Source organism: Talpa europaea, assembly GCF_964194135.1.
Source record: "Talpa europaea genome assembly, chromosome: 2".
Classification (NCBI taxonomy): Eukaryota; Metazoa; Chordata; class Mammalia; order Eulipotyphla; family Talpidae; genus Talpa; species Talpa europaea.
The window spans coordinates 78,370,211-78,383,319 of record NC_140068.1 but is presented as its reverse complement, the minus strand read 5'-3'; the positions used below and the strand labels follow the sequence as shown (position 1 = coordinate 78,383,319).

At 37.0% G+C, this 13,109-nt stretch overlaps 1 protein-coding gene across 4 annotated transcripts in view; it reads right to left on the bottom strand.

Annotated features, from left to right (window-relative positions):
• The window catches only part of HMGCLL1 (3-hydroxy-3-methylglutaryl-CoA lyase like 1), a gene marked incomplete at both ends in the record, with an annotated part of 155,570 nt that extends 144,454 nt beyond the window's left edge, over window positions 1-11,116 (bottom strand). For all 4 annotated transcript variants that reach the window (XM_084228213.1, XM_084228214.1, XM_084228216.1 and 1 more), the window contains one exon: window positions 11,009-11,116. In XM_084228213.1, coding sequence (XP_084084339.1) covers window positions 11,009-11,116 — 108 coding nt within the window. The remainder of the gene's footprint in view (window positions 1-11,008) is intronic.
• Window positions 11,117-13,109: the final 1,993 nt, after the last annotated feature.

Sequence of the window (13,109 nt, the reverse complement as noted above, 5' to 3'; positions counted from 1 at the left end):
TTTATTTTCTGTTAAGGAATAAATTCTGATCACTCAGAAAAAGGAGGTAGTCCAAAAGGAAAGAGAACAAACTTCTGATAATTTAGAGACAACTTCTTGTCTGGTAAATGATAATAACTAGGCTCTACCGTTGAAAGCTATGCCAATGTTTAGCAATGTCCTGAAGAGTATTCTCTGTAATCGACCATTAAGGATCACAACATCAAATATCCATGGCCTCAGGAAGATAACCCAAATGGCTGGGACAGTTAAACATAGGAATAAAGAGGGCAAATCCAGCCTAAGTCATTCATGTGTTTTTGTCTTTTAATTGTATCCTCAACCAAACAATTTCCAGGGATTACATCAGCAAATCTATGCAGCAGCCAATCTGCATCTTCTTCCTAGACAAACAATAAAGAGAGCAGCAGAAGGAAGCTGGGAAGCTAGACATTGCTTCTGTTATTTTGACTTCAAGGAGGCTGGGCAATCTCATTAAAATCAAATATATGATGTTGCTTTATCTCATTTAGCTACCATTCATGACATGAGTGTGACCCACAAGTTATGGGTCTGCATAGTCTAGCCCCTTGGTTGATTAAGGAAAATAAAAGGTACAAAATAAAGACTGAACTTGGAAAAGGATAGATGAGGAGAGAAGAAAGGTCAGGGAAAGTTACAGCACAGAGTGAATAAGCATAAACAAAGCCAGAAGACTTGGAGAAGTTCAGTGCTAATGAAAAAAACAAGAACACAGGGTGGGGGAGGGAAGGATGTAAAAGCCAGCTGGAATAAGAGAAAGCAAGAAATACAGGAGCCAACAGAAATCCAAGGACAGAAAGTATTGGAGATTGAAGGGAACAGGAAATTTATTGGAAACCAAGTTGTTTTTCCTTTTGTATCCAATGCAATTCTATTCCAGGCCGAACTCTACTCTCAACCACAAAGAGGACAGAGGGGAAGTCAAAACTCATGGGCAGGAGCCAGAAGCTCTGGAAAGACAGACTAGAGGAAACATGATATGACAGCAGATTCCCCTGAGAGGAGATGCAGGAACAGAAGGGTGGCAGCACCACCCTGCACACCGTTTTCCAAAATTAGGTGAAATAGAAACACAAATAGTTGGGCTACAACTCAGAGTTACGGAATCAGAATTTCCAGCATATTTAATAACCATCTCAGGTGATTCTATTAACAGAAAATTATAGTAAGTAATGGTTTAGTGGTGAAAATGGAGGGTTCTGAAACTACAGCTACCTGAATTCAATTTCTAGCCAGACTAATCATTAGCTGTTGACCAAGATTAATCTATTAAAGATTTGTGCATCTTAATTACCAAATCCATGTAATGAATTGTTATGAGGATTTAAAAGTGACTGAATGTAGAGCAGGTAAAATATGGAAAGATTGATTAAAAATGGAAAGATTGAGGATATAAAAATGTTGCATTTCCCTTAAAACATCAGGGAGCAAACTTTTCAAGGGGACAGAGATGGTATTTGACCTGGTCTCATCATGCATGAGGCAGACAGCCCCCCCTTTTGGAATATGTGAACAGCCTTCTCGAAGAACATTTTTTTTTTTTACAAAAGCACATGTACTAATTCAAAATTATAGGTTACTTCAAGATCTAGCATTCTCATGCTTAAGGATAAAGATTCTTGAAAAACGAACAAACAAAAACAAACAGCTTATTCTGAGATGCACAGCCCCAACTCCACTACTGCATTTCATTCACCTATAACTCACCTTACTTCACAATTCCATTCTCTTTAGTCATGTCCCAATGTATTATTCCGAACAATCATTTATTTTTTCTATAGAATTACAAAGATCTCTACCTTTTCCATTTATAGGACTCATATTTTTATTTTTTTTTCCAAGTGGAAACTCAATTCTGTAACAGCTCCACCACTTTCTCTGTCTCTTTACTGAACATATCCAATATCTTCTGGCCTCCAATGAAGCATTAGTAACCCTTGTGGAAAGCAACTCACCCTTTACCCTCTCACATAAGAGATTGCTTAGTTTCCTGCATCTTGCTTAGCGACTGGCATGGAAGGCATCTTAAATTTCTATTACTTTTTTAAGTCTGTTACTCTGGTTCATTTGCACAAAATCTCTACTCCTTTGAGATTCATGTAGTAAAGCCACACTGTCCTTTATCCCTACTTGAGAATTTGATCCCTCACACATCAAGGTCATTAGAACTTAGTACATCATCATTCTTATCACCTGAAATTTTTGACAACATTCTACAGTGAATCAGATATTTGACTATACCCAGATTATATTCCAGATTGTATCTCAGATTTCCTGGGAAATTCACTGGAATTTTACTCCATTACAGTCATTAATTCATGAGGTCGTACAAAAGGAACACTTCGCCTATGACAGCTCATCTACTAAGTTTCTAAGTACAATTGCCTATCTTTCCAACACTAAAATTTAGTGTTCATTCATAACTAAAATTTTTGGCTTCATTAGTACTATAAATGTAGAACTTTGTTTTCAACTTGTCTTACATTAATAGAATCTCAACAAAGAGGATCTTAAGAATGGCAATGCACTTGGTAGCACTCTAAGGAATCACAGTGTAAGAAAGATAAAAAAACTCTTTCTCAAGATGAATGAGTTCATTCTTCAAAACACATCTTTTGCTTCAAACAACATTATTGATTTAATATAAAATATTAATACCAAAAATATAAACAGTCTCAAAGGAAAGAACTATAAACTGCTGAGGTTAATATATAGGTTGGAAAATAGGACAGACATATAAATACTCACAACAGACAAAGTTAAATTCACCTAAGTGAAGACAGGCACCAATCAGAGAAGCACATTTAAAGCAAAACTATAGAGAATTGGACATGTGTTGCCTTCGGGCACTTACCTTGTAAAAGTCTAAAATTACATAAGCCAAATATTCACATAAATTAAAATTTTAATGAAAGCAAAGAAATACGATTTTTTTTTCAAAAACAGTAACAGTTGTTAGCACATTATACATGCACACACAGATATAAACACATACTTATTGACAGAGGAATTAATAAGCCTACAAGATACCTTTTGAACAGGGCAAATATGCAAACTTCTAAAATGACTTATCGAGAAAGACAGACACACAGACTGGGAGACACACCAAACACAGAATTATGAAACAAGGGAAGTAAACTAAGATTTATAAAGAAAAGGTTAAGAATAAATTATGTTTACCAACTTCATGTTTGTCAAATGGTAACATTTAAGGTAATTTTATGTCAAAGGAAATATTATATAGGAACTATCCATTTAATCATTAATTCATTTAATAAATTTTATTGATCTGTATCACACATAAAGCAGGAATAAATTTTGTATCTCTAAAGCTAAATACTGAAATTGGCATAACATTATTTATAATTTTTTCTCATTTTTATTTATAGTGAAAACCATTGGAAAAGTTTTTTTCACAAAATATTACTTTTTCAGGAAGCACCCAATCTTTTTATCCCTTTTTTAAACTATAAGTTGTTACTCTGCACAAAATGCTAGCATAAGATGAACAAGTTCTAATGTATGCCATAGTAATAAAGTTAATATCGTGTTATACACTAGAAAGTTGCTAAAAGAGTAGTTATATGTTCCAGGCACAAAAAAAGAAATGGTAATTGTGCAGATGTTAGCTAAGTCTATGGTGGTAATCATTTAGCAAGATATATATATATATATATATATGTAAATATATATACACACACATACACAGACACACATATATATATATATATATATCAAATCTGTACATAATAAACTTATACAACAATGTATGTCAAATATATCTCAGTAAAGCTAGAAAAAGTTTGCATATTACCTGCAATGTAATCATCTCAAAATTTTTATAGTGTGGCAAATGAATATATTTTTACTATTCAAATTCTATTGCAAAGTTGGTATTTTTTCACCTTCCCTATTAATTTTTCAACTAGCTTGTTCAGTCAAACCTCTTTTTGAGAATAACTAGAACAAGTTATTAATGAAAAACATATTTAATGGAGTTGCTAAAGTAGTAAATATGTCAGGGGCCAATATAACATGCAGAAGAAAAACAAAACGTAACCCTAATGATCACAGGACAGAAGCATTTGCCAGTTCTACATCAGCAGCTCAGAAGTTTATCAGAGCTTCCAGAGCCTTAGACGACAGGGAGAAAATTATGTCTTCAGGTTGCAACACAGAGAAGACCTGTAATGTAGAAGATCTTGTAAATACCCAAGATCATTAAGAAAAATTCCTGAAGGGATGAAAAGTAAAGGTGAATAGAAAATACCAATCCTCACAATGAAGAAGGAGTGGCCTCAAATAAACTCATTATCCATCTTGCTTAAGGTAAGTTATCCTTACACTCAATGCCTACACTCAATTTATGCAAAACATAAATCCTTTCTGGATAGTATCACTCATTGCCCCTACATGAGGTCTATTTTTTCATATCAGATTCTAATATCAAATTGAAAATTAGCAGAAGTTTAGGGAGGGAAGATACATGAAACAAACCTAATGATGATCTGAATATTAGAGTTATCAGATATAGAGCTTAAAATAACTGCTAAATATTTGAGAATTCATGATAGGATGGATTTTGGCAGATAACTAAGAACTAGATTTGAAAACCATATGGAAATGCATTTACATGAAAATATTACTAAATGTAAGAACTCAATAAATTAGATTAACAGTATATTAGACAAAGCTGAAGTTGGAACAAGTGAAAAGGAATATAAGCAAGAAGAAACTAATTAGACCTAACATGGGTTAGAAAGGATGAAAAATGCAAAAATGAATGTAAGAAGTAAATGGGGAACGGGGAGATTTCTGAAATTCTTCAAAATGGAAGGCCCAAGTGGAGATAATAACAATAAACAGAAGGTAATATTTGAGTATGGTTGAAAAATTTGTAAAACTTATGAAAGTGGGCCTCCCTGGTGGTGCAGCAGGTTGAGCGCAGCGCTGTGAGGCTGTTCACAGCCTCCGTGCCACCGGTTCGATTCCCGTCAGTCAGGAAGATTCCCACATGGCGCCACAGACCTCACCTGCTGCTCCCCTTAGCAGTGTATTTCGGTCCTTTTGCCTGTTCTGTTCCCCGCTCTGTCTCTGGTGGATTCGCTCACCCTCCCACACCTCTGGACTGAACCCCAGTGCTTGTATAAATAAATAATCTTTTAAAAAAAAGGGGAGTTTAAAAAAAAACTTATCAAAGTCCACAAATATCAACTCATAGACCAAAGAAATGCTAGGAACGATTAGCAGATACTTAAACTATATTTAGACACATTATAGTCATATTGTTGGAAACCAAAAGCAATGAAAAGAGAATGAGAGATACACCATTATCAAAGAAACAAAAATTAAATTAACTGGTGATTTCATTGTTTCTGGATTGTGCTGCATCTCTTGAGAAATGAGTATTTCTAATGTTGCCATGCATTATAATTTATATGGGATATACATGTACAGTCATTATCACTGATATTTATGCACACATATATGTGAATGTGTCACAATAAATGTAATTTCAAAGAAAAACTGAAAAAAATTACTAGATTTTTAGTAAAAAATATAAAAATGGAGCCTCTCTGGTGACACAGGGGTTAAAGTCTCAGTACTATCAAGATATTGCCAGCAACTGTGGTGTGAGTTCGATCCCTGGCCAGGGAGTTAGCCCACATGGCATAACAGACCTCTCCTGTCTGCCCGCTGTTCCCCTCAGCAGTGTATTTCAGTAGATCTGCCTGTTCTGTTCCCCACTCTGTCTCTGGTGAATCCTCTCACCCCCTGCACCTATGGCCTATACCCTAGTTCTTGTATGCATAAATAAAAAGAAATAAAAAGAAATTAAAACATACTTCTAGTTGAGGAAAAATAATTTCAGATAAAATAATGGAGATAAAGGAATCAAGAACAGGGCCTCCCCGGTGGCTCAGCAGTTGAGCGCTGGGTTGCGAAGCAGCCCGCAGCCTCTGCAGCACTGGTTTGATCCCAGGCTGCTCCCCGGCCACCGGAGGAGAGTCCCACATGGCGCGCAGACCTCCCCTGCCGCCCGCTGCTCCCTCAGCAGTGTACTTTGGTCCTTCTGCCTGCTCTGCTCCCCGCTCTGGCTCTGGTGAATTCTCTCACCCTCCCACACTTCTGACTGTACCCAGTGCTGGTATAAATAAATAAACAAATAAATAAATAAATAAATCTTTAAAAAAAAAGAATCAAAAACAAAGAAGAGGAAAAATATGCACATAAACATAAATGTATGTATATAGACTATAAATATGTATTGCAGATATAAACAGTATCTCTAACAATAATATAAAAAGCAGAAGCTGGCAAATTGAGTGAAATTATTGTGCTAACATTCTTAATAAGTTAAACAGCACTAATTTTTATCATTTTGAATTATCAAAGCTTATGTGTGGAGTCTATGGACAGCAACCAAGAGTCCAGTGAAACCAGTCTAGCATATAACTAACAAGCTAACTCAGGGAAAGTAAATAATAATGCTACATAAGGGGAAGAAAAAGTAACAAAGAATGCTTGAGAAAATAAAGGTTGGATGATAGTTCAGTTATTTTTTGAAAATCCCTCCCTAATCTTTCTAAGGCATTTAGTAAAAATACTAACAGCTACTTAGCTACAAACTAAAATCTCTATATTCACATTATCCTCTGATCTAACTTAAACAGAAATGTAATACATTTAGGTTAAATTCCAGAAACCTTTTAACACTAAATATTTTACTTCAAATCATAATTACTGCTGACAGCAAACATTAAAGGTTTGTATATAATGTAAAATAAGAATGAAATTATTCTCACATAATCTACAATTTTGTTTTGAGAAATTGATTTAAAACATATTTGTGTTAGAATTTAGATCCTTTGATAATTTATTGTTGCAAAGGAATATTAATATATGAAGAGATTTAGCTACTATTTAAGCAGTACTTAGAAATCAAAGAACTGCTTTATCCAGGAACTTTAATCAAAACTTTAAGCCATTATTCAAGTAGCCTTCAACAAACCCATTTGAACAGAGACAAATATAGAAAATAAAACAGGCCCCACAGAATAATAAGTTTTAACCTCCTGATCTATTAAGGAAATAGTTTGCAAAACCAGTTATAAGCAAAAAAATTAGAAGAACTGAAGAATTTACTTAGTGAAGCTATGGTAGAGTAAATCTTTCATTGGCTGATTTTTGTTTGGTAATAAACTGTGAAACTTCAAATGTGTGTATTTGTATTTATACAAACACATAATATTTAGTTTTAACCCAGTAATTTTTCAGGGGTATATTATCTTTAATGTGCAAACTGAACATTTAAGATCTAGCCAGACTACTGCTTGCATAAGACCACAGAATAAATTTGTAGGAGAAAATGTCTAGGTCCCCAGTCTTCTGTTCTCAAACACAGGATTCTTTCAAAATACAGCACTCTATCTGTCCCAGCTGCAACCAAATTATCTCAAATCACAAGGGTTCTGCTCGAGTCTCTCTTTCAGAATGAAGAATTGGTTACATTCTACACAATCTCTACATAAACTCCAGAATCATTTTTAACTTCTTCCCATCAAAGCTTGACTATGTTCTATAAAATGAAAATGCATAGTAATAATATTCACCTGCCACCATTAAAACCAAACTCAGTTGACAACAGTTCTTCATTTTTATAATAATATTCACCTGGGCCTCCCCGGTAGTGCAGCGGGTTGAGCAGGGTGCTGTGAGGCTGTCTACAGCCTCTGCATCGCGGGTTCGACTCCTCGCCGGCCAGGGCAATTCCCACATGGTGCAGCAGACCTCTTCTGCCTCGCCTGCTGCTCCTCTAAGCAGTGCTTTCGGTCTGTCTGCCTGTTCTGCTCCCCACTCTGTCTCTGGTGAATCCTCTCACCCTCCCATACCTCTGGCCTGTACCCCAGCTATTGTATAAAAAAAAAAAAACAATAAATATTTTAAAAAAAGAAAACTTTAAAAAAATAATATTCACCTGCCACCACTAAAACCAACTCAGTTGACACCAGGGTCTCATTTTTATCACTTTAAAATTCATTTAACATATATTTATCATTGTAATACAATGTGTGACTCCTGCAACATGCTATGAAGAATTTCATGGTCCCATAAGCATGGGGTGTGCATGGCCTAGAAGGATAAAGATTCATTAATTTATTTATCCAGTATGTACTTATTGGGCACCAAAAACTAACCAGACATTTTGTTGCTGAGACACCTGGGTGGATTTTTCTCCTTTTATGATTCACAGAGTGTGGAAAGTAATTAAATATCAAATAATCACAAAAATATATAATTCACATTATATATAATGAATAGTGCACTGGGCAATATCAGATTACAAGGGCTGCTTGCCTTGAGAAAATGCAAAAGATTTCATGAGAAAGCAACATTTGAGTTGAAATCTGAAGGGGGGATAAAAGTTGATTAGCTGAAAAGAATCTCCCTGGCAAGACTCTTTACTTCCATGGCAAGCAAAGGAAATATGATTAGCGAATTAAAAGGGCACCACGGTGGCAAAAACAAAAGAGAATACCTAACATGATGTTGCAGGTAATTGGAATAAAAAGATCATTTGAAATTTCAGGGAACACATTAAAATTTTGGTATTCATTCTGAAGCACAAAAGGAATTCACAGGTTGTGAAGCAGGGAAACAGCATGATTCTACTTGAAATACATTTCCTAACTCGCCATATAATGAGATACAGAGGGATTACAATAGTTTAATAGATTGCATGGAAGATAATGCCATTTTAAAATTGGTAGTAGCGGTTAAGGTGGAAGAGTAGATGGATTTGAGAGAAATCCACATTTCTCTCAAATGTGTAACTGTAGAACTGTAAAACTGTAGGACTCAGTGATGGAGGAAGAAATAAAGGAGCTTTTGGTTTGTGGTTTGCATAATGGAAGGAACTCTGAAGGTGCCTCCTGCAGTAGGAAATACTAGAGAAGTTCTGAGTTTGCAAGGAGGAGAACATGAATCCAATTTTGGGAATGTTAAGTTAGAATTACTTTTGAGACATTCACATGAGCAGGTGAACATCAGGACTGGACCTTGAGAGACAGATATGGGAATATAAATCTGGAAGACACTGAATTACAAAGAGGAACTGAAACTGCGAGGTATGATGTCATGAAGAAGTTGAACATTTACACACAAATACAGGCCACTGAGTCAGCCAAGAGACTGAGGAAGCAGAGAGGTAGGACATAAAGCAGTGAAAACACTTTGAACTTAAGCCAAGGAAGGATATACATTTCATGGAGCCAAGTGTCCAGTGCCAAGGCTGCTGTAAACTCACACAGAACAAGACATAACAAAACTTCAGTTTAACAAGATTAGAACAAAAACAGAATTATGCACAGAATATCAGAAAAGTCCAGAAAAAAGAGTAATAAGGATGGAAGAAAAGAGTTGCTCAAAAGAGACTTAAGCTATATATGAGGGATGAATAGGAGTATCACAGTCAAAGCAATTGGGATATTAGAAAGTAATCGCAAAGAAGGTGCAATTATTTCTCCAAAATAAAGCAAAATTCTTCATTATGCTGCTTACAAATCCCATGACATTACGATACCCAAGCAGTCATGCTAATCACTTTTACTTGTCATGCTTCCACACTTTAACAGGGCAAAGTATAAATCTACAGCTAGAAGTCTAGCTGCTATTATTTTCCCCAAGGCCCAAAGTTGAGAATATGTGTTGGTGGGTCGAGGTTGGAATACAATGTCAATACAGTTAAAAAAAAAAAAAAAATCAAATAAAGTCTCAAGCTACCACAATAAAACTTAAGGATTCCAGATTACTTAACAGATTGACTATTAAAGAGAAAACAGAAAACTAAAATGCAGGAAAATTAAATATAAACAGAGGTAACTACACGCAGATAAAAAATATTTTCCCTCTCTTTCATTGTCAACCACAGGCTTGGCATCACGTGATCAATGGCACAAATAAAGAATTGGGATAAATGATCTCTTAAAGAATACACTATTCCAATTTATACAACTAACTTTACAATCACACACTGATACACTGAACTGAGAATACATTAATGTAATCACTTCATAGGAAAAAGGGTGTCTACCTTTAGAACAGCTGATTTAAAGTGACATAATTAAATCAAATTTAGCCACTAAAATATTATAAGTTACTATTTTAAGAGGAATCAGGAATAAGCATTTTTTCTTGCAGCAAAAAATTTTACAGTAGCTAAACCCTCAGTGTCCTTCCTCTTTTCTATATTTTCACATTCAAGTAACATTGATCACTGCTATACATTTTAAATTTTAAGCTCTTTTAAAGAAAAAGTAAATTTTTATATCCTGTCTTCATTTATCTGCCATTTCTGGTTGACAGTGTATTAAACCGCAAATATATGGATACCAAGTTGTTTGTTGTCTTAAAATTGACTTTCAGGAATCACGTGTGAATGTATTTTTGTGGGAAGGAGCTAATCACATTTTCCCCCCAAGATCTTAAAGTGCAATAAAGCACAAATATATTAAATACTTAATGAAATGACAGCTAATTTCATGCTACTAGGTTTTCCTACTTTCTTTGTTGGGTTCATTCCGTTTTCTGCCTCAATTTTTAACACGTGTTGTCTTTGTTACACAGGACAAGGAGGGACCTCAGTCTGCGGGCACTATCCTTGGAGGAGTGCCTCCAAATACAAAATACCTACTGCCTCCTTCCCTAAGAAAAACAGAGAAGGAACAATTTTCTTTAGGCGACCTGCAAAGGACCAAGGTAGGGATTCTGCTGCATCCTTTCCGTAGGGGCGGGTCTGCACGTTCAAGCAGAGAGATGCTGGGAAACCTCTCCAGGGTGAGGCCTAACGCGCCAGAACTGCTGCAGAAAGGGCCCTCGGGTGCGGAGCTGACTTAACAGGGGGAGAGGAGACGAGGAGGTCGACGGGGTAGAGTTCTGGTTGGCAGTTTGCAAGAAGGTGGGCATACCCTGGGCCGCACGGTAGTACCTGCGCGGGGTCGAGGGCCCCTGCCACTGAATCCCCGATCCAGAGATGCTCCCGAAGAAGCTGCTGGTAGCTGAGGCAGTGCTTCACCGCGGAGGGCACATTCCCCATGGCGGGCTGCTCCTGCAGATGGCTACAGGGACGCGGGGCGGGCGCCGTGCGGGGCGACTGCGCCAGTCCCGGCGCGCGCCCCTCCCAAGTGCGGGCAACAGCACCAGCCCTGCTCCGCGCACTGCGGCGGCGCCGAGGGCGGGGAACGCACGCAGCCGCGCCGCGGGCAGTGGGTGCAGGAGGCACCTGGGCAGAGGCCGGCAAGCGCAGAACCTGGAGAGGGAAGATACTGAGCCAAAGGATCCTCAGGTGTGCGCGTTTTTGCTCTTGGCGCCCAGCACACTGGGCTCGTTGCATCTGCACGCGCCCCACTTAGCAACTCCTCACCTGGTTCAGATCTGCTGGAGAAGGAAAAGAATCTAAATAAGAGGAAGGAGGAGAGTGCATTTTTTGTCTCGGTGAATTTGTTTACTTCCAACTCCAGTCTTTACTGCTGTGTAGATCTGCCCTGCATTGAACTCCTTAGGTGACGCTTAGAACAACAAACTCGATTTTAAAAATATTTTGAGGCCGTCTGCAAGGTTAAAACACGTACATACATCAGTCGAATAAATAATGCATATGATACTAGATAAGTGATGTCACAGGTAACTTGGCAGGCCAGTAAGTTATCGGTAAATTGATATTACGAGTTAAGCACCAAAATGAAATTAAGTTGCTTAAGACACACACGGGACACAAGTCATTAGAACTGAAAATTCTAACAAATCTTCAGACTAGGAGTAATTTTTGACCCAGGAGCAAGTTCAGGAGATGATCCTGTGACAGACCACCTCCTACCTCCCCCACTTACACAAGCACATTTACATCACATGGACCCACTTAAATTTTTGTCCAAGTGGGCTGAACAGCTTGCAATTTATAGGCATTCTTCAAGAATAGCCAGCTATGCATGGCCAGGACAGGAGTCAGGCCTACTGCTTGCTGCAGCTAACACAAATTAGGAGCTGATTGATGCATCCACAGTTAAACAAACAAATGAAAGAATCCAAAAATTACCTGGTAAAATATAATATAAATATACTTAGCAGGAATTTACACCCAGCAATAAATGAACCATGGTTACCACCTGTGAGGGTGGTGAGACTTCCACTAGTAACAGAAAGAAAGCAGTTCAGGCAAAAATCTTAAAAGATGAGACATATCATGCAATCCTTTAGTGAAACAGCACTGCAAAGGAAAAAGAATGACAGGATCTTAGATCTTTCAAAGCTTTGACCAAGGATGGCTAACTTGGAGAACATGATCTCCAAGTTATTGGATGCCTTTAAAACTCTCTAAAGCACTAAAAGTTCCAATCATTTACCTGAACAAATGATTTTATAGGTCTATATTCACAGTGCTAAATCTCATTGTACCTTGACTTCAGCAAGCTAAGGTGTTATCCCATTACAGTTTACATGTATTATACAATTTGCATCTACTGGCATTTTTTTCCCCATGCTGTTGTAATTGTACCACAGAGATCATGATATTTGAGTGAATGTAAAAGGGATCCAATTTATGAACAGATTTAATAAATCCTTCATAATGGAGTCATTCAAAACTTGAAAATCTTATAATTATTATGTAACTATAAATTTTGGAGTACATGACTTCCAAGATAAGTTAAATACTGTATGATCCTCCACTTCTATGAACAAGAATACCTTGTAATAATTACTGCTTAATCATTTTCTAAATAGGAAAGGTCACACAGTTGTTGTTCATATAAGTATATGAATACCACTACACACAGCTGTTGTTCATAATTTTTTTCCCTGTGGAAATCTTGTACGGCTTATTGGAACACTCCTGAAGAATGATTTTACATTTGCTTGGTCTGGGTTTCTAAAAGGGTTGATTTGACAACACCAGGATTTATTTATTTACTTACTTACTGTTAACATCCTAGTTCACAGTACCATACAGTTTATTATGAATCTGGAATTTCAAACCATACATGAGGACACTTGGTATAGGGTAAGGAAATATGTCAGGCTTTGCTGCCCTC